Source organism: Physeter macrocephalus, chromosome 8, assembly GCF_002837175.3.
Source record: "Physeter macrocephalus isolate SW-GA chromosome 8, ASM283717v5, whole genome shotgun sequence".
In the NCBI taxonomy this organism is placed as follows: domain Eukaryota; kingdom Metazoa; phylum Chordata; class Mammalia; order Artiodactyla; family Physeteridae; genus Physeter; species Physeter macrocephalus.
The window spans coordinates 93397699-93419404 of NC_041221.1; the positions used below are offsets into that span (position 1 = coordinate 93397699).

A 21706-nucleotide genomic window follows, 5' to 3' on the forward strand; every position below is an offset into this window, starting at 1 on the left:
ATATTTTGTTGAGGGTTTTGGCATCTGTATTCATCAAAGATATTGGCCTGTAATTTTCTTTTTTGGTAGTGTATTTGTCTGGTTTTGGAATCAGGGTAATGCTGGTCTTGTAGAATGAATTTGGGAGTATTCTGTCCCCATCAATTTTTTGGACTAGTTTGAGGAAGATAAGTATTATCTCCTCTTTGTATGTCTTGTAAAATTCCCCTGTGAAGCTATCTGGTCCTGGACTTTTGTTTGTTGGGAGATTTTTAAATTACAAATTCAAGTTCACTACTAATGATCAGTCTGTTCAAATTGTTTATTTATTCCTGACTCAGTCTTGGCAAGCTGTATGTTTCTAGAAATTTGTACATTTCTTCCAGGTTGTCCAATTTGCTGGCTTATAACTGTTGATAGTATTCTCTTAGAATTCTTTTGTATCTCTGTGGTATCAGTTGTTATTTCTCCTCTTTCCTCTCTTATTTTGTTTATTTGGGTCCTTTCTACTTATTGGTGAGCCTAGCTAAAGCTTTATCTATTTTGTTTATTTTTTCAAAACACCAGCTCTTGGTTTAACTGATCTTTTCTAATGTTTTTTTGCGGGGGGTGGTGTCTGTCCTCTATTTTATTTCTTTCCTCTCTGATGTTTATTTATTTCCTTCTGTTGACTTTGGGCTTTGTTCTTTTTTAAATTCCTTTATATGGTAGCTTAGGTTGTTTATTTGAGATTTTTCTTGTTTCTTAAGGTAGGCCTGTATTGCTATAAACTTCCCTCTTAGAAGTGCTTTTGCCACATCCCATAGATTTTGGAGAGTTACATTTCCATTTTCATTTGTCTCGAGGTATTTTCTGATTTGCTCTTTGATATATTCATTGACCTATTGGTTTTTTAGTAGCATGTTGTTTAATCTCCATGTGTTCTTTTCCCATTTTTCATTCTGCAATTGATTTCTAGTTTCATATTGTTCTGGCTGGAAAAAATAAATGATAAAATTTCTGTCTTTTTAAATTTGTTGAGACTTGTTTTGTGGCCTAGCATGTGATCCATCCAGGAGAATGTTCCCTAGGCAGTTGAAAAGAATCTATATTGTGCTGTTTTTTAATGTAATGTCCTATAGATAGCTACTAAGTACAACTGGTCTATTATGTCATTTAAGAGCACTGTTGCCGTATTGATTTTTGGTCTGGATAATCTGTCCATTGATAAAAATAAGGTGTTAAAATCCTCTACTATGGGCTTCCCTGGTGGCGCAGTGGTTGCGCGTCCGCCTGCCGATGCAGGGGAACCGGGTTCGCGCCCCGGTCTGGGAGGATCCCACATGCCGCGGAGCGGCCGGGCCCGTGAGCCATGGCCGCTGAGCCTGCGCGTCCGGAGCCTGTGCTCTGCGACGGGAGAGGCCACAACAGAGGGAGGCCCGCATACCACAAAAAAAAAAAAAAAAAAAAAAAAAAAATCCTCTACTATTATATTATTGTTGATTTCTCCCTTATATCTGTTATTATCTGCTCTATGTATTTAGCTGCTCCTGTATTGTGTGCATATATGTTAATGAGAACAATATCCTCTTCTTTTATTAATCCCATTATCACTATGTAATGCCATTCTTTGTCTTTGTTATAGGCTTTGTTTTAAAGTCTATTTTGTCTGATATGAGTATTGCTACCCCTGCTTTCTTGTCATTTCCATTTTCATGCAATACCTGTCTATCTCCTCACTTTTAGTCTGTGCCTTTAGCTCAGAATCGAGTCTTATAGGCAGCATATAGATGGGTCTTGGTTTTCATCCAATCAGCCACCTTATGTCTTTTCACTAGAGCATTTAGTCCATTGACATTTAGATAAATTATTGATAGGTACGTACTTTGCCATTTTATTACTTGTTTTCTAGTTGTGTTTGTAGTTATTCTCTGTTCATTTCTTCTACTTTTTGTTTCTTCCCTTGTGTTTTGATGATTTTTTTAGTGGTATGCTTGTGCTCCTTTCTTTTTATTTTTGTGTATCTATTGTAGGTTTTTGATTTGTGGTTTTCATGGCGTTTATATATATTGACCTATAACTGTATCTACATGTTTTAAACTGGTAGTCATTTAAGTTCAAAAACATTCTAAAACATCTACATTTTGTACTCTCCTCCACCACTTTTTGTGTTTTTGATGTCATGTTTTACATCTTCATGTTTATCCCTTAACTTTTCATTGCAGTATAGTTGTTTCTACATTTTTTTTTCTCTTTTAATCTTCATACTGGCTTATTTAAGTAGTTGATCCTCAGTTCTTTGTATTTGCCTTTCCTTGTGGGATTTTCCATTTTCTATGGATTCTTACTTCTTTTCCACTTAGAGAAGACCCTTTAACATTTTTTTAGGGTGGGTTTAGTATTGATGAACTGTTTTAGTTTTTGCTTATTTGAGAATTATTTATCTTTCCTTTGATTCTAAATGATAATGTTGCTGAGGAGAGTATCCTAGTTTGCACATTTTTCTCTTTCAACACTTTGGATATATCATGCCACTCCTTCTGGCCTGCTGATATCTTAAATTGGCTGCTACGCTTATGGAGATACCCTTGTATATGACTGTGTTATATTTCTGTGGAAAATGCCATTGGAATTTTGATAGGGATTATATTTAATCTGTAGATTATGTTGGGTAGTATGGATTTTAATAATGTTAATTCTTTCAATCCATTAGCATAGTATATCTTTCCATTTATTTTGTCATCTTCAGTTTCTTTCATCAATGTCTTATAGTTTTCAGTGTACAGGTCTTTTTGCTCCTTGGTTAAATTTATTGCTAGGTATTTTATTCTTTTTTCATGCAATTGTAAATGGTTTTTTTGTTTGTTTACTTTCTCTTTCTGACAGATTGCTATTAGTGTATGGAAATGCAACAGATTTTTGTATATTGATTTTGTATCCTGCAACTTTACTGAATTCATTTGTTAGTTTTAACAGTTTTTTAGCAGCTATCACCTTAGTAAGGTGTGGGGATGGAGATGGAGGTGCTAGAGCTGAAGACTGGAATGAAGTGAGATTTCCCCTCTGCTTAATGGTTGTCTCCACCCTATCAGGGACAGGGTCTGATCCCATGTTGCTGCAGTGGAAGTCCTTAGGGTCATGCCCAGGCTGACTCAGTTCCCTTTAAGTATGTTCTTTCCTCTCTCCCAGCACCAGAACCCTTTCCCCAGCATGGGGAGTTCTGAAGCAGGTTGGGCCCACATGTGGTCTCAGTTCCTTTTGGCCCCAGACCGAGTTCTAAGCTGCCTCAGATGTACTTCCTGTACAGGTGCCTGCAATTGTTTCCCTCACTTTGCTGAGATACAACCTCAAGTGGAAGTCCATTTTGTCCCTCACAGCTGATCACTGCCCCCAGCCTACGCCACCTCTGCCCTGTTGTGGAGCTGTTTTGCAGGGCAAGTGGGTCCCTCATGGACTCTCAGCAGTGTATCAGCGTGTGAACTGCAGTAGAGCTGCTGCCATCAGAGTTCTGTGCTGGTTTTGATACTCTGCTTGAATAAGCACCAACAGTGGCCACCAGTGTCCCACCCAGGCTCCACCCCAGGACCACATCACCTCTGTGTACCACAGTCAAGTTTTCTTCCAAGCCATGGCAGCCCTAGATCCCATGCCACACTGTGGAGTAAGTGGAGTTGGATCATTCCTTTGGATCAGACTGGGGCAGGTGCCAAGGCAATCACAGGAAACCCAGCAGCCACGAGAGAAGTCCTCTAACTGCCCTCTCTGCCCTGCCTTGGTGTCAGGCCAACACACATGCACCCTTCATGAACAGAGTCCTTGCTTCCCACAGCCCTATTAGTCCCTGCTGTCCTCCAGCCAGCTAAGGGAGCTCATCTGCCCAGTATATGACCCAGGACTGGGGCACCCAATCTATGGCTCTCACCACTCACTCCCCAGGGTGGGTCTCTGCCCATGTATTTTCCCCTTTCCTCTAAATCCCCTCCCAGGGGCATTACCTGATTGCTTTTCAACCCTTCCTACCTGATTATGTGTGGATCTTTCTCACAGTGTTGTTTGTACAGGAGTCTTCCTGCCAGTTTCTAGTTAGATTTTGGTGAGAATTGTTCCACGTGTCATTGTATTTTTAATGTGTTCATGGGGGGAGGTGAGTTCCAGTTTTTTAGTGGAGTCTTTAGGGTTTTCTATATATAGTATATATCTGCAAATAGTCACAGTTTTACTTCTTCCTTTTCTAATTTGGATGCATTTTATTTCTTTTTTTTGCCTAATTTCTCTGGCTAGGGCTTCCAATACTATGTTGAAGAAAAGTGGTGAGAATATGCATTTTTGCCTTGTTCCTGGTCTTAGAGAAAAAGCTTTCAGCTTTTTACCATTTAGTATGATGTTAGCTATGGGCTTGTCAAATATATTCTTCATTATGTTGAGGTATGTTCCCTCTATATGCACTTTGTTGAGAGTTTTTATCATAAACATACGTTGAATTTTATCAAATGAAATCATCTGTTGAGATCATCATATGATTTGTACTCTTCAATTTGTTAATGTGATATATCATGTTGATTGATTTGTGGGTATTGAACTGTCCTTGCATCCCTAGTATAAGTTCCACTTGATCATGGTTTATGATGTATTGTTGGATTTGGTTTGCTAATATTTTGTTGAGGATTTTTGCATCTATGTTCATCACAGATATTGGTCTGTAATTTTCTTGTTGCATTCCTTGTCCGATTTTAGTATCAGGATAATGCTGGCCTCATAAAATGAGTCTAGAAGTGTTCCTTCCTCTTCTATTTTTTGGAAGAGTTTGAAAAGGATTGGTATTAATTCTTCTTTGAACGTTGTGTAGAATTCACCAGTGAAGCTGGTGGTGCTGGATTATTTTGTTGGGAAGTTTTTGATTACTGATTCAATCTTATTACTAGTAATTGTTCTGTTCAGATTTTCTATTTCTTCATGAGTCAGTATTGGTAGTTTGTATGTTTCTAGAAATTTATCCATTTCTTCTAGATTGTCAAAATGTTGGCATTTAATTGTTCATAGTAGTCTCTTATGATTCTTTGTATTTCTGTGGTATCGGTTTTAACATCTCTTCTTCCATTTCTAATTTTATTTATTATTTTTTCTTGGTGAGTCTTACTAAAGGTTTGTCAATTTTGTTTGTATTTTCAAAGAATCAGCTCTTAGTTTCATTGATATTTTCTATTTTCTTTTTAGTCTTTTTTGTTTATTTCTGCTCTTATCTTTGTTATTTCTTTCATTCTACTAACTTTGGGCTTTGTTTTCTCTTTTTCTAGTTCCTTGAAGTTTGAAATCAGGTTATTTCAGAATTTTTATGTTTCTTGACGTAGGTGTTTAAAGGATTTAGAATGCTTTTGTTGAATCCCATAAGTTTTGCTATGTTGCATTTCTATTTTCATTTGTCTCAAGGTATTTTTTAATTTCTCTTTTTATTTCTTCTTTGACCCATTGGTCATTTTGTTGCATGTTGTTAAATGTCCACATACCTGTTAATTTTCTAGTTTTCTTCTTGTAATTGAATTCTAGTTTCATACCATTATGGTCAGAAAAGATGTTTTATATGATTTCAGCCTAACTAAGTTTATTAAGACCTCTTTTGTGACCTATGCTATCCTGGAGAATGTTCCACGTGCCTGAGAGAAGAATGTGTAGTCTGTTGCTTTTGGATGGAATGTTCAATATATATATGTTAATTCAATCTGGTCTAACATGTTGTTTAAGGCTGATGTTTCCTTATTGATTTTTCTGTCAGGATGATCTATCCGCTGATGTAAGTGGGGTATTACAGTACCCTACTATTATTGTATTGCTGTCTATTTCCCCCCTAGGTCTGTTAATATTTGCTTTATATATTTAGGTGCTCTTATGTTAGGTGTGTAAGTATTTACAAATGTTGTATCCTCCTGTTGGATTGACTCCTTTATCATTATGTAATGTTCTTTGACTCCTATTAGAGTCTTTGGTTGAAAGTCTGTTTTGTCTCATATAAGTATAGGTACCCAACTTTTTTTTTTCCCCATTTTCACGTAATATCTTTTTTCCATACCTTCACTTTCAGTCTGTGGGTGTCCTTCCATCTGAAGTGAGTCTTTGTAAGCAGTGTATAGGTATTTTTTTTTTAATCCATTCAGCCACTCTCTGTCTTTTGATTGGAGAATTTTGTCCATTTACATTTAAAGTAATTATTGATAGATAAGTACTTATTGTCATTTTGTTAATTGTTTTCTGGATGTTTTGTACTGCCTCTCAGTACCTTTCTTCTTGTTGACTCCCTTTGTATTTTGAATATTTTTCTTAGTCACATGCTTAGATTTGTTTCTCTTTATGTTTTGTATATCTACTATAGGTTTTTGCTTTGTGGTTACCAAGATGCTTACAGATAGCAACTTATAATTGTAACAGACTATTTTAAGTTGATAACAACATAAGTCTTAACACATTCTAAACCTCTACAGTTTTACTCTCCTCCCCACTCCACCCAAAGTGTTTTATGTTTTTGATGTAACATTTTCTATCTTTTTATGTTGTATATCCCTTAGTTAATTATTATAGATATAGGTATGTTTACTTTTGTCTTTTAACCTTCATACTAGCCTTATAAATTATTAATTCATTTCCTTTGCTATATATTTGCCTTTACCAGTGAGATTTATAATTTCATATGTTTTCTTGGTACTTATTTCTTTTTTGCTTATCCTTTGTTTTTATCTTAAAGAAGCCCCTTTAACATTCCTTGTAAGGCTGATTTAGTGGTGATTAACTCTTTTAGCTTTTGCTTGTCTGGAAAACTTTCTCTCTTCAATTCTGAATGTTTACTTTGCCAGATAGAGGAATCTTGATTGGAAAGTTTTTTTCTTTCAGCACTTTAAGTATATTATGCCACTCCCTTCTGGCCTATGAAAAATCTGCTCATAGTCTTGTGGGAATTGCCATGTACATACTAAGTTGTTTTTCTCTTTCTGCTTTTAAGATTCTCTTTGTTCTTAACTTTTGACATTTTAATTATATTGTGGGTCTCTTTGGGACTTATTTGAATCTCTGTGGGCTTCCTGGATCTAGATGTCTGTTTCTTTCCCAGGTTAGGGAATTTTTCAGCCATTATTTCTTCTTTCTTTTCTTTTCTTTTCTTTTTTTTTTTTTTTTTTTTGTTTGTCTTTGTCTAACTGTGTCTTGTTACAAAGAGAACAGATTCTTTTTTTTTTTTTTTTTTGCTGTGTTGGATCATCATTGCTACACGCAGGCTTTCTCTAGTTGTGGTGAGTGGGGGCTACTCTTTGTTGCAGTGCACGGGCTTCTCATTGTGGTGACATCTCTTGTTGCAGAGCAGGGGCTCTAGGTGTGTGGGCTTCAGTAGCTGCAGCACACGGGCTCAGTATTTGCAGCACATGGGCCCTAGAGCATGTGGGCTTCAGTAGGTGCAGCATGTGGGCTCAGTAGTTGTGGCTCGTGGTTTCTAGAGTACAGGCTCAGTAGTTGTGGTACACAGGCTTAGTTGCTCCGCAGCATGTGGGATCTTCTAGACCAGGTATCGAACGCGTGTCCCCTGCATTGGCAGGCAGATTCTTAACCACTCCGCCACCAGGGAAGTCCCCAGCCATTATTTCTTGAAATATGTTTTCTGCCCCTTTCTCTTTCTCTTTCAGGGACCCATATAATGCAAATGGTAGTATGCTTGATGTTGTGCCATAAGTTGCTTAAACTGTCTTCACTTTTTTTCAAGCTTTTTACTTTTTGCTTCTCTGATTAGTTGAGTTCCACTGCTCTGTGTCTGACTTCACTGATCCTTTCTTCTTCATCTAGTCTGTTCTTAAATTTCTCTAGTATATTTTTCACTTCAGTTATTGTACTCTTCAGGTCTGTGACTACTGTTTCATACTTTCTTGTACTTTCCAACTCTTTGTTGAAATTCTGGCTATGTTTATCCATTTTTCTCCTAAGTCCAATGAGCATGTTTATGACCATGGCTTTGAACTCTTTATTGGGTAAATCGGTTACCCCCATTTCATTAAGGTGTTTTTCTGAAGTATTTTCATATTCTTTCCTTTGGAACATAGTCTTATCTTTTTGCAACAGCTACCTCTCCAAGTTTGAAGTAATGATGTAGTGTGGGAGATTAACTTCATCATTCAACCCTGGCCTAGCTCTTGGTTGTCTCTCAAACCTTTGTGCTTGTCCAAGCAGCCTATTTTATTTTTAATAGCTCACAGTAGTTGAGGTTGTGCCAAGACTTGTCAGTGTCCCAAAAGGGGGATAGTCAGTCCACACCTAGATTTAGGCTGATCAGAAGCCAGACCCTCATGTAGCACCCTTTAAAGCATGCAAGTGTATGCAGTTCAGTGGGACTGCAAGCGTAAGCCCCACTAGCCACCAGAATCAGATAATCTGGAAGTGTCCCATGGGCAGCAGTCACAATATTCAGGGTTTGAGATGAGTGTATAAACTCCTGTCTGGGATATACCAGTGAGCAATAGTGAGGCAAAGGGAGAGCACAAAGATGGTTCCCAAGCATATCTTCCCTGAGGGTGCCTCCATACACCTCTAGATGTGTGCCAAACCTGAAATCTGCCTCTCAGGTTTAAGCTCCAGGACAAGCATATAGCCTCTTTAACAGAAAGACTAAGGTTGTGTTTCAGTCTGCTATCTGTGCAGTGCCCTGAGGGTGGTAGCCTGCCAAGAACTGTCTCTTTGATTGTTACAGTCCTGTGGGACCCAGGAACACCAGGTGACCCCTGGCCGCTGTAGCTAGGCAATCAAAGGGCATCCCCTCAGTGGCAGCCATAAAGACACCAGAAGTATAAACCGCTCTCCTCCAAAAGATAATGGCACTCTGGAGCACAGCAGAGGGAGAGCACAAAGATAGCACCCACCCTCCTAGGTCTATGGAAAGGATTACAATCAGCCCTAAGATGTGTATTTAATTAGAGGCCTGCTGTTCAGGCAGCAGCTGTGATGATGTACTAATAGGCCTCTTTCACAGAAATTTCGAGCTCCTTGGCCTGTTGCCTCTTCTTGTGCCCTGGGAGTGATAGCTGTATAAAACCTTTTTCTCCATTAGTTACAGTCCTGTGGTACCTGTGACTGTAAGCTCAGCTGACCACCAGAGCCAGGTGATATAGAGGTGTCCCCTGGTGGCACCTGCAAAAATTGGGGGTGCCAGAGAAGGGTAATAGTCTTTTTTCTGGGAGATGTCAGTGAGCTGGAGTGATGCAGAAGGAGAGCACAAAGATTGCATCTACTAGCCTCCATTCCTTGAGAGGTTGCCTAGATGTGTGCTAAACCAGAAGCCTGCCTCTCTCAGGCCAAAGCTCCTGGATGAGCCAATAGGCCTCTTTCTTAGAAAGACTATGTATGTGTTTCAGTCTGTTATGTATGGGCCTGGCAGTCTGTGGAGATCTCTCTCTTCAATTGTTACAGCCCAGTGAGACCCAGGAACACAAGCCCCCCCGTGGCAGCCAAAGCCAGGAGATCATTGGGTGTCCCCTTGGCAGCAACCACAGAAGCCGTGGCCCCAGATGCTTGTAAAAGTTCATCCAGGAGATACTAGCACTCTGAAGCATGGCAGAGGGAGAATATGCAGATGGCACCTGCCTGCTGGAGTGAGACAGAGGGGGACTGGAAAGATGGCACCCACTGGAAAGAAAAAAAATGATGCCCATCAGCATCTGTCCCTAAGAGTATCCCAGCAGGCCCCTAAATTTGTGTTAAGTTAGATGCCTGTCCCTCAGGCAGATGCTTTAAGATTAGCAAATGAGCCTCTTTCACATAAAGTCTGGATGAGATCAGGTGCTTCTGTTTCTGGCCCAGGATGAGTCCTAGCGCATGAATCTTTAATAGACATTTCTCAGATCACTGTAGCCTTGTGGATCTTGTGGATGCAAGCCCTGTTGGTTTTCAAAGCTAGATATTTTGGGATCTCATCTCACAGGTGCAGGTCCTAAATGTTGGGGTGTCTGATGTGGCCTCAAGCTCCAGGTTTTGAGTCCCTTCCTGATTGTGAGTCACCCCACCAGTGGCAAGGTTTATGACAAGATTGTGTCTCAGCCTCTCTTACCCACTTTGATGTGGCTTTTTCTCTTTTGCCCAATGTGTAATTATCACTTAGCTAGTTTATAGGTTTTTTTTTTTTTTTCAGAGGAATTTTTTCCATATGTAGCTGCAGATTCAGTGTGTCTGTGAGAGGAGGTGAGTTCAGGCTATTCCTACATTGCCATCTTGAACCAGAACCTCACTGCGCATCTTTATTTAAAATTTGGGTCAGTTTTTTCACATATCTACAACTCTTATTATCTCAAATGGGACTCCAATACAGACCTCATTAAGTGCTTAGAGTGGATTAAATTGTACTCATTGAGAGTCTGACACAGAGCCTGGCTTATAGTAGCGGCTTAATAAATGACAAAAAATACTAACTCTCAGTTCTTATTCCTAGTCCAGGCCTACTTCCACTTCTCTACAGGTCCCCCCATGCAGTATGTTTCAGTGCCTAAATTCTAACTTGTGATGGACAGACTCCAGGGTGGCTTCCATCATCCTCACCTCCTAGCATTCACACTATTGTGTGATCCCTTCCTCCTGGGTATGAATGGGATGAGTGACTTGCTTTTAACCACTAGAATTTGGTAAAGGAGATGGAATGCGCATGATTAAATGCATGTGATTATGTTACATACAATTGTAACATTGATCTTGCAAGGAGACTCTCTGTCCCTTACTGACTTTGAGGAACAAAGAGGCCATTTTGGCTAGACTCACATGGCAAGAAACTGAGGCCCTGAGTTGATAGCCTGCAAGGTAATGAAGGTTGTCAACAATGATGTGAACTTAGAAGTGGCACCTTACCCAGTTGAACCTTAGATGAGACCACAGACCTGGCTGACACCTTCATTGCAGCCTTGTGAGATCCTAAGCAGAGAACCCAGCTAAACCATGCCCAGACACTGGACATAGAGACTATGAGGTGATAAATGTGTATTGTTTCAAGCTGCCAAATTATGATAATATTGTTATGCTGTAGTAATTACTGATACAGATCTTTATTCTTACAAATAATTATTACGATATTTTGAGGGGAAAAGGGTTATATCAATACAAGGTTTGGGATTCTTTAAATTCTGTAGAAACAAGAGTTTACTGCTTTACTGATGATGCTGTTGAAAACATTTCTCAAAGGCAAAGCAGATAGTTTTTATCATTGTGTGGAATAATAGCTGATACTGAATATACAGGTCTCATAGTTCCCCATTAAAATTTAAAAGCTTTCAGGCATCATGTTAGGAAGGTTCATCAGTAGAGATACCACTTTTACCAGTTTTTTTAAAATTGTGGTAAAAAACCCATAATATAAAATCTACCATCTTAACCATTTTTAAGTGTATGGTTCTGTAGTGTTAAATATATTCACACTATTGTAAAACATACCTTCAGAACATTTTTCATCTTGTAAAACTGAAACTCTATACCTATTAAACAACCCCTCTTTTCCCCTTCCTCTAGTCCTGAGTAGCCATTATTCTACTTTTTTCTATGAATTTGACTACTTTAGATACCTCATACAAGTAGAATCATACAGCATTTGTCTTTTTGTGACTCTTAATTCACCTAGCATAATGCCCTCAAAGTTTATCAATGTTGACAGGGTTTCCTTCCTTTTTAAGGCTAAATACAACTTATTAATTTTTTTTTTTTTTTTTTTTCTGGTATGTGGGTCACTGTTGTGGCCTCTCCCGTTGTAGAGCACAGGCTCCAGAAGTGCAGGCTCAGCGGCCATGGCTCACGGGCCCAGCTGCTCCGTGGCATGTGGGATCTTCCCGGACCGGGGCACGAACCTGTGTCCCCTGCATCAGCAGGCGGACTCTCAACCACTGCGCCACCAGGGAAGACCCTAAATTTTTTTAAAAAATTATGAAATATTTCAAGTATCATTAAAATCATTTTAAAAAGCCCAAAAATTTTTATAAGAAATTCCTATTATCAACTACCTGAAGCTTGCTTAGACTCAAGAATCTGTGAACTGGGATAGTAGGATATTTAGAGTAAGCAGATATTAGTAGACAAAACAGTGATTTATTTTTCCTATTTCTTGGTTGGTAGTTTTATAACATTTTTTCATAGACATGACAAATGTAAAATATCTAAAATACGCATTGTCATCTATATAGTTGATCCTTGAACAACACAGCGGTTACGGGTACCTGTCCTGTGTGTAACCCATGCTTCTGCATCCACAGATCAATCAACTCAATGTTATGGAGTACTGTAGTACATATTAGTAAAACATCTGCATATAAGTGAACCTGCACAGTTCAAATGTGTGTTGTTCAAGAATAAAATGTATTTTATTAGAAATTAATTCATACTATTTTAACGCTGCTAGGCCAATAATAGATACCTCTTTAAAATTACATAAAAATACAGTTAAATAAAACACAGAAGGAAGATAATATTTTATAGGAAGATAACATTTTTGTAATAAGCATATATAGTTATAAAATAATAGGCTTCATTCTTATTGTTAACTTATACAAAAATAAATGTGAGAAAGAGTAATTGTTTTGGAGTGCCACTTTTTATCATACTTTAAGAAACATCAAATGTAAAGTCAAAATGATCTGATAAAATAATAACTTATTTAAATTTCCCAATTATAAATTTTACTGCACTTATGGCTACAGTAATTTCATAGATCAAGCATAGAAGAGAAATCAAATGCATATTCTTCTCTCTTTTCTACATTTCTCTCCTATCAACTTATCTCATTCTCCCCTTACTATACTTCATTCCTTATGGAAGGGAGCCATATAGACATTTTTTCAAGACAAACTAAATCACTTTCTAGGATTAATACAGAAGTGTACAGATTCAATAAAAAATAGTGTTAACAGATGATCCTTAGATATATTAGAAAACAAAAGGAGCCAAATGTGAAATCCTATAACTTTATAAGATTATTTTATTTAGCTTTTGGATCAATTTATTTTTTTGACTTCCTATTTTAGTGTCTATTCTAATAAAATATAGTTGTGCAGATTTAGTACATAGACCATCACTAAGCTGAAGGAATAAAGTCAACCATTGTCTTATGTTTGTTGTTATAGTAACTGTTTATAGATAAGAGTATGTGGAAAGTCTAATTCTCATAAAAATTTCTTAGCATTTTTTAAATGGTCTGCAGAAAATTTTTAGAAATTATTTCAACCATGTCTTAAAACACTTGGTTTATGACTATACTGGCCAACTAAAGTACATTCCTTAAAAATAAAATGTGTTATTTGGCAGGCAGCTGGCTACATGGCCATTTATGTGTTTTTATGTAAGGGAATAATGCAAGAGATTTTCTAAGGTGTCCTCTGCACTCCAAGCTTTACTCTTTGAAAAATGTCCAAGTACTTTCCTTTGGAAATCATGTAGCCTATACATATTTTATAAAAATCACAGAATGTGGGGACATGAATAACCTGAGTACATCAGAAACAATGATGTTCAATATCATATGGTCTAAAATAGTTCATGATATAAGGCTTCTCCCAGATGTCCTATAGGTTGCTCAACAGTCTAATTGTCTTTGCTGTCTTCTTACAATGACAGCCATTTAAACAACTGTGTTTATTAACTGCCTGCTAGATGAATAACTCTATAGTAGGTATCTGGGGAGACTACTGCTATAAAGGGAGATTTCATATTATATTGTAAAGCCTTCAAGGTCTTTTTAATCTAGTGTCAGGCACTGATGGGAAGAATATAGTAAACACAACCCTACTTGGCATAGAGGCACTAGAACACGTTCCGTTTCCTTTGTGTGTGTGTGTGTATCAATGCAATGGAAATAAGAGAAGTAACAGAAACTGTGGAACTATGGATAACGAGATTGCTGGAGTGAATTTTGAACATGATTTTGGGAGAAAGATGGTTTCTAGTTGGGAAAAATGGCAAGTGTGTGGCTTGGATGACAGGCAGTTCGCTGGACATGGCACTGCTGGTATAGGTTCTGATAGGATATGATTAGAAGTTTGAAAAACCACTGTAAGCATAGATATTACTAAAGGTATACTTCAAGAGAGTGCTTTTTGTGGCTCTGATTAAAATAAATTGGATGAGGAAGAGGCTATCGGAAAGGAGACTGGTAAAGTGGTGGGTATTAAAGGCAATTAAGACCTGGACTTGGGCTATGGCTACAAAATTAATTTGAAATTTTCAGATGACCCTCAGGGGGGTATGTGACTCCAACTTAACATCCAAATGTTGTATTTAAAAATCCTTCAGGAAAAGATTTCCAAACATTTTGCCTATTGTCATAGATACTTAAAGACTGAATGAAAAAATAATAATTCAAAGGGAACACGAGATGGCAGTAGTTATATCATATTAAGAGAAAGACTGAGGAAAGAAAAACATTTGAAATTATTTTAAAAATAAAAAATATGTAGCATTTTATTCTTTATATGCTGTACTCTTTTTCAGTTCAGATTACTCAGTCATTGGTTTCACACTTCACAGCACATCAGAGGTTCATTCTGACTAGAATAAAAATCCTACTCCATTACATGTGATTATTTCCTAAAATAAAACTGTTGCTGTTTTCTGCAGATTACTGTTCCTCTGTGTTATCTGAGGCAGAAGAGTCCTGGATGGTACACATTAGTTTTAGATGTTCCAGCATTGCTTTTTCTTCCTCTTCTAGTCTTTCATCCTTCCTCATTTCCCACCTAAAAGAAAAATCACATCTTAGCATTTTTGTAACTTCCAAACTGCAGTCAACACTCAGTTTTTCAGGGTTGAATATGAGCAGTCACTGATTTACTTGTCCTTCTTTATTCTTTTACTCAATGCCTCTTGGGCAACATAGTTCCTTGACACTGCTTCTGCAGAGTGGGACAGGAGAATGGGAACGGAAGTAAAGTCAAACCAGCTCTACTCCAGGGGAAAGTTTCTAAGTATTGTTTTAAGTGAGTTTTCTATATTTCTATATTTTAAAAATGTATGGCTTCCCAGAATATGCATGCATATGAATATATCTAGAATTAGCAATTAATAAGCAAATATTTTTCATAGTATTTTCCCCTCACTGATCAACATATCAGCGGCTTTAAATTGCAGAGACGTTTGCCAGGAAGACTTTAGCCAGAAGAATAATACCAAGCTGAATTGGATATACCTTAAAGGCAGGTCCATCTATTCCTAGAAATAAGATCAGATTTCAAGTAATCAAGTTAAATCACCCAAGAAAAGCAGCAAATTGTCAGCGAGGTTCCATAGAGCATTTGCTAAAGAAAAAAAGAGAAAAGACTAAAGACTTTCTAATTCTGGATGATTGGGAGATACAGAACAAAATGTTAGGATATGGAACTATATTTGTGTATAATCTTGCAAAGTAAATATCACAATAACCCAAGTATTGTTAATCCTTCCTTCCTCTCTTATATATGCCACTGCCCCAGGAATGGCCTTGGCATACTTAATCCAGCACTACAACAAGAAGTCGTCTGCATATATTTCCTTTTTCTTTTCCTCATTCCTGCTTTTACCAGCCCCTAAGCCATCAACCATGATATGCTGTCTCAAAAGGATTTTAAAACCAGTGTTGATAATCCTAAAAGGCCCTCTGCTAGAAGGGCTTCAAGGGGATAGGATTTCTAACAGATAAGCAGCTGTTCACTGAATGTTTTCCAGAAGCTCCCTATTTTATTATAGTCAGAATTCCTAGATAATAAACAGCCTGCCATACACGAGGAAAGGATAACAATTTGGGCTGAGATTGTTCTGATCTTGTTTGAGTAATGAAAAGGAGGCAAGGGCATTGCATTTTCCATAGAAACCTGCTAATAGGATCCCTGTTTCCACACAGGTTTCCTTGTTGGAGTGTTGGGCTCACTATGCCTGGCCAGCCCTAGGAGGTGAGATACACACACACACACACACACACACACACACACACACACACACACACACACACACACACACACATACACACACACACATATATGGGATGATATGAGAGATTCAACCTGGGTTTAATTTACATTGCTTCCTCATCCTCTGCCTGGAACTCTCCTCAACTCCCACCCCCAACCAACCTTGGCTGGACCCAAAAACTGCTATTTCTGGCCATCTTAGTTTCTCCGTGTGGTCAGAGTTAGGTTATGGATCTTATAGGTTTTAATAGCAACTTAAAAGATAAAGAGATTTTTCACCACCGCACTATTTGAAGTCATGTCACAAGGGGCAATACTCCTGAGCTCAGTACTTTGAGATTTAAAATTTAGCCCACGAGGTTACCTTATACTGCTTTCATGGAATTTCGAAGATTAAAAACTGTCATTACCCATTTTATATATGTGAACTTGGGCATCATTAATTTGCATGTTGAGTTGAACTCTTTCCAAGCAGGAAAACATTAACAGAAATTACTTACATAGTACTAACTAAGGGCTAGGTATTGTTTTAAACACTTGACATATCAATCTTTAAATCCTTACTACAAAATATTATTCCTATTCTGTAGAGGAGTAAACAGGCACAGAATGTTAATGTTACTTGGCCAACTATCTTTGGATTGAAATCAGGGACTCAGGCTCTGAAGTCTGAGCTTGTAAATGCAACATTAACTATGTTTTTAAAACCATTCTGCAAGTGTCATTAATTAATGTTAAAAATAGTTTGAATACTTTATTTCCTGAAAAATGTTGCTGGAATGGGCTAGATATTTTTAAAAAGGCGCTTTCTAAAGTTCATATATATATATATATATACTCAAAAAGAAATCCAAATATGAAAAATAAAGGTGCTAATATTGTACTGAGTAAATGAATTATGAATGTCAACAGAACAAAATATGTAATATGCACATATTTTGAGCATTGTCTCTAGTTGTGAAAAGTGAAAATATAATCTCTCTGCTTCATTAAAGTCTGTATAACTAATGTAATTTAAATGAATTGTATATATAATAAAATCCAAGATAAGGATTTTTGAAGCTTCATGACAACTATAGGCACTTCACAGCATAATTGAGCTTTAGTAATTAATGATATTAGGCAGTTATTACATACCACAACCTTATTGTATTTGCTTTGTGCTTATTAAGAAGAAATAATCTCATAAGAGAATAAGAAATTATGACAAAGATAGGAGTAAAGTAATATTAGAACTATATTTTCCCTAATAATTTTACTTATATTGAATAAAAATAATAGGGATTTGAAATGTATGTTTATTTTCACAAGCATTGTTATATTTCACATTTATAAGTTCTTAAGATAAGTTTAAATATAGCTCTATCATAGTTTTAGGCTTTGTTAACACAGTGCAAAAACAAATCAGTTCTATCAAAAAACTACTGGAAAAAAAAATAAGCTAGCAATTTGTTAAACATAATTAACTAGGTAATTTGTTCCCTAGTTTCCTCTATTATATTTAAAATCTGTAGTGAAAGCATGTCCATACAGAAATAAAAAAGTTGGAACCAGTGTATTCTAGTTCTCCTTAAAAAGCATTATGAAGTGATTATGTTTCTACTCTTCCCATCTTTGGTAGCCTGCTCTCCTTCACTATTGCTAAATTTCCCACCTGCTTATCATGGAAAAAGAACTGCAACCTGACCCCCACGCCAGCTGGTGGCAGTCTTAGACACTGACGAGCAGCAAAATCCCATGAGACCTCAACTGATCTGTACCATAATCTTAATCATCTTCTGGAATGTGCCTCAGCTATATGGCTCCTTGGTGAGTAGATGTGGGAGCTTGATCTATCTTTGACTAGGGGGTCCCTTTTCATCCAAACACAACAGGTAACCTAAAAAACTGGGCTGAAATACTTTAACAGAGCCAGTAGTCACAACCTTGCTCACTAGTACTACTTCAGTTGACTTGGGGGTTCTCAGTTTTGGTGAGCCCAACTGGGTTTACACAGACATTGAGATCTAGACCAGAGGTATCTTCCTGCTCCTCTGTATGTTATATGAATGTTAGCTAATACCAAAGGGCTCTTACATGTACCAGACCATGGGTGAAGAGCTTTCTGTTTCTGCTCACCTCAATGAGCCTGGGATTTCAGAGGTACAAAATAAAAACAGTCACAGATCAGTAACTGTTCTAGTGATCAGTTTGGTAGAATCTTTTATTTGGGGGCCTTTGTGGATAGCTGTGTGTCAGAGCCAACCAGGAGAGCCATGCTTGGGGAGTGGTTAAGCATAAAGTGTGTCCATGGTAGCTTGAGTCCTTACTGTCAGAGAAGCAAGTCCTGGGGGACCCTTACTGCAGGAAAGAGCAACCAACACCAGGCAAGAGGAGGAGGGCCAGAATCTGGAGTGTGAGAAGCTCTCTGAGGCATTTACTATGCCTTCTACTAGGAGAAAAACATCTAAAATCTGTGAACTCAAAAGTATCCTGATTAAGAGCACATGCTCTGGAATCACTCTGTCTTTGGGATGAATCCATACCCCTCACGTACTAGTTGAATCACTTCAGGCAAGTTTCTTAACCTCTTCTATGCCTCAGAGTTCTCATCTGTAAAATGTGGTCAAAATAGTTTGATAGGAGCACAGCCATGCTCATTTGTGTATGTATTGCCTATGACGATTTCACTCTACAGTGTCAGATTTTAGTAATTGTGAATGACACTGACTGAGACCAACTGTCCTACTAAGCCTAAATTATCTACTATTTGGACTTTTACAGAGAATGTTGCTGAATAATGTTCTAGAATGGTGGTTTTAACTGGGGTGACACCACCTCCCTATGGGGAAATGTGGAGAGCATTTTTGGTTGACACAGTCTAGGGAGTGCTTCTAGGACCCAGCGAACAGAGATGGTAAACATCTTTAATATACAGCAAACCTAAACAATAAAGAGTTGTCTTCTTGAAATGTCAATAGCATCCTTGCTGAGCAACATGTGCTCTAGAATCTCCAAAATATTGTTGAAGCATCCCTATTTAATTTGTGATTTTAACTGAAATGGTGTTTAGTGTGTCATTGCTTAGAATACTATTTGCTGAAGAGTAGAGGCTTTGAAGTCAGGTGCTGGATTTGAATCCCTTATAAGCTGTGTGGCCTTGGGCAAGCCAGATGAAGTGTACTTTAGTTTCCTTATCAATAAAATGGGAATAATAACAGCGCCCGCTTCATAGAGTTGCCGTCAGAATGAAATGACTAAGTACACATAAAACATACAAAATAGTGCACAGTTAATAGCAAACACTCAATAAGTGATAACTGTTAGTAGTAGTATCATGATCATTTGGCATATTACTTAAAGTTGCAAATAACAGAAATCCTGACTGTGGTGGTTTACACAAACAGTTGTTTATTTTTCTCACATAATAAGAAATCCAGAGGTGAGTGACTACTGGCATGGGTTAAGTAGCTTGACAGCAGCAGGGCTGGTACCTCTGTGTTTTCTTGTCCTTTACCTCATGTTCCAAGATGACTGTTGTAGCTTCAGCATCATGTCCTTGTTTTCAGGCAGGAAAAAGGAGGAAGGGGCTAGAGCTGCACCTGACTCATTTTATCAGGGAAATAAAACCTTTCCCAGATTCCTCAGCAGACACTGCAGCCACACTGTCTAGGTTTGAATCCTGATTCTGCCTTTTACTGACTAATTGGGCAAGTTTCTTAACCTCTCTGTGCCTTAGCTGTCTCATATGCAAAATAGGGGATGGTATTTTTAGCAACTTTTAAACATCTTTATTGGAGTATAATTGCTTTCCAATGTTGTGTTAGTTTCTGTTGTATAACAAAGTGAATCAGCTATATGTATACATATATCCCCATATCCCCTCCCACCCTCTCATGGTATACATCTTAATGCATTATTGTAAATAGTAGGTGAGCTATGAATTCATAAAATGTTGCTATTATTTTATGAGACTCTACTTGTATCAAGTGGCTTCCCCACAGCTCCTACCTTGATGTTCCTTTTCCTACCCTGTGCCCTTCACATCGTTTTATCTGATAAATTCCGTTTTTATAAACATGTGGGTAAGATGAAGTTGCTACATATTACAGTGGTTTTACTCAGTGTTCGGTTATACATTTCTATGATCATGTTGTTGTTCCCTCCTGTTTTTCATGAGGGAGACATTTCTTGCCAGTTCACTCTTGTCAGCCTAGCATGGCCAGGGCTGTTTTTGTTCTCCTGTAATCCCTTTGTTATATTTTTCAAGTACAGTCTATAATGATGGCATTCGATCATATTATTGGCATTTCTCCTGAAACACCAATAAAACACTTGGATATAAAAATGTAACTATAAATAAGCCTCCTGATTTAATGTTATTAAACATTTATGTAGTACTTTATATTTACAAAGTGCTTTATAATTATTTATTAGTTAATTTCACTGTTAAACAACATTAACCATCTGGCCAAATTAATGATTTCAAATTGTCCTGCCAATTGGTATCTGAGGAGTGAAAAGTGAAGTCATATTGGACTTTATTCTTCTCAAACAACCCTTTTTGTCCTTCTCCTCTGTACAGCACAGTGCAGACTGGCTTCAAAGGGAGGTTCAAATCAGAGGGGAAAATTATGTCTCTGTTCTCTTCTTCCTGCTGTCCTATAAATGTGGGTTTTCTTCAGGATTCAGTCCTAGACTATTTTCTCTTCTCTCTTGGAAAGCTCCACATCTAACCCCACGTATTCAACTGTTGTGTCCACATCTGTAATTCTTCTGTCTCCCAAACAGTAATTCAGTATCTTTAAAATTCATTTTTGTCCCAAGCTCTCTAAATTCAACTTCTTGATGTTATTTTCACTCCCATTCCAATTATATTCATCATTCATATATTTTTTCATATATATATTTTTCGCTTATTCAAATTGACCATTAGCCCCCCACACTCAGTAACACAGGGTCTGAAGTTCACAAAGTAATTTACGCCTCTACTTCCAATCTTGTCTGCACTGTCAGTCTCCAGTTAAGGGACAACTTACTCTGCACTCATGCTCACATTAATCCCTCTGCAATCAGTCCACAGTTCGGGTGCTGTGATAGTGTGATTTGTAATAAGAAATATATTTTTAGTCTTCTTGCCAATTTCTGGCACAGAGGTCCTAAAACCCTTGGAATTTACTGTGCGGAGAGCTATAAAGTTGTCTTTTGTTATGTTAATGGAAGCACCTAGGGTTGGAGGCTGGTTACTAGTGGAACCAACCACATGATTAGAGAGCTGGAATTTTTAGTCCCACCCTCCACCTCCGGGGAGAGGGGCTGGAGATTAAATTCCATCACCAGTGACCAATGATTTAGTCAATTATGCCTGTGTAAATGAAGCCTCCATAAAAATCCAAAAGGAGAGGGTTCAGAGAGATTCCAAGTTGGTAAATGCATGGAGATTTGTGGTGAGTGGCATGCTGGGAGAGAGAGCATGGAAGCTCCACTTCCTTTCCCCATGCCTTGCCCTAGGTATCTCTTCCATCTGGCTGTTCCTGAGTTATATCCTTTTAAAATAAACCAGTAATCTAGTAAGTAAAAAATTTCTCTGAGTTCTGTAAGCTGCTCTATCAAATTAATGGAACCCAAGGAGGGGGTCAGTGGAACTTCCAATCTGTACCCAGGTTTGTCAGAAGCCTAGGTGACAACCTGGACTTGCAATTGGCATCTGAAGTTCGGAGGCAGAGGGCAATCCTGTAGGAAGAAGCCCTTAACCTACGGGATCTGATGTCATCTCCAGGTAGTCCCAGAAATGTGTTGAATTATGGGACACCCAGCTGGTGTCAGAGAATTACCTGGTGATA

At 37.9% G+C, this 21706-nt stretch overlaps 1 protein-coding gene and 1 long non-coding RNA gene across 3 annotated transcripts in view; one reads left to right on the forward strand and one right to left on the reverse strand.

Annotated features, from left to right (window-relative positions):
* Positions 1–21706, forward strand: part of LOC114486742 (uncharacterized) — a 119034-nt gene that overhangs the window by 12409 nt on the left and 84919 nt on the right. The gene's annotated exons all lie outside the window — the stretch shown is intronic.
* KIAA0825 (KIAA0825 ortholog) overlaps positions 13125–21706 on the reverse strand; it is a 467916-nt gene continuing 459334 nt past the window's right edge. For both annotated transcript variants that reach the window (XM_024123740.2, XM_055086663.1), the window contains one exon: positions 13125–14678. In XM_024123740.2, the coding sequence (XP_023979508.1) occupies positions 14561–14678 (118 nt within the window). In that variant the 3' untranslated portion in view covers positions 13125–14560. The remainder of the gene's footprint in view (positions 14679–21706) is intronic.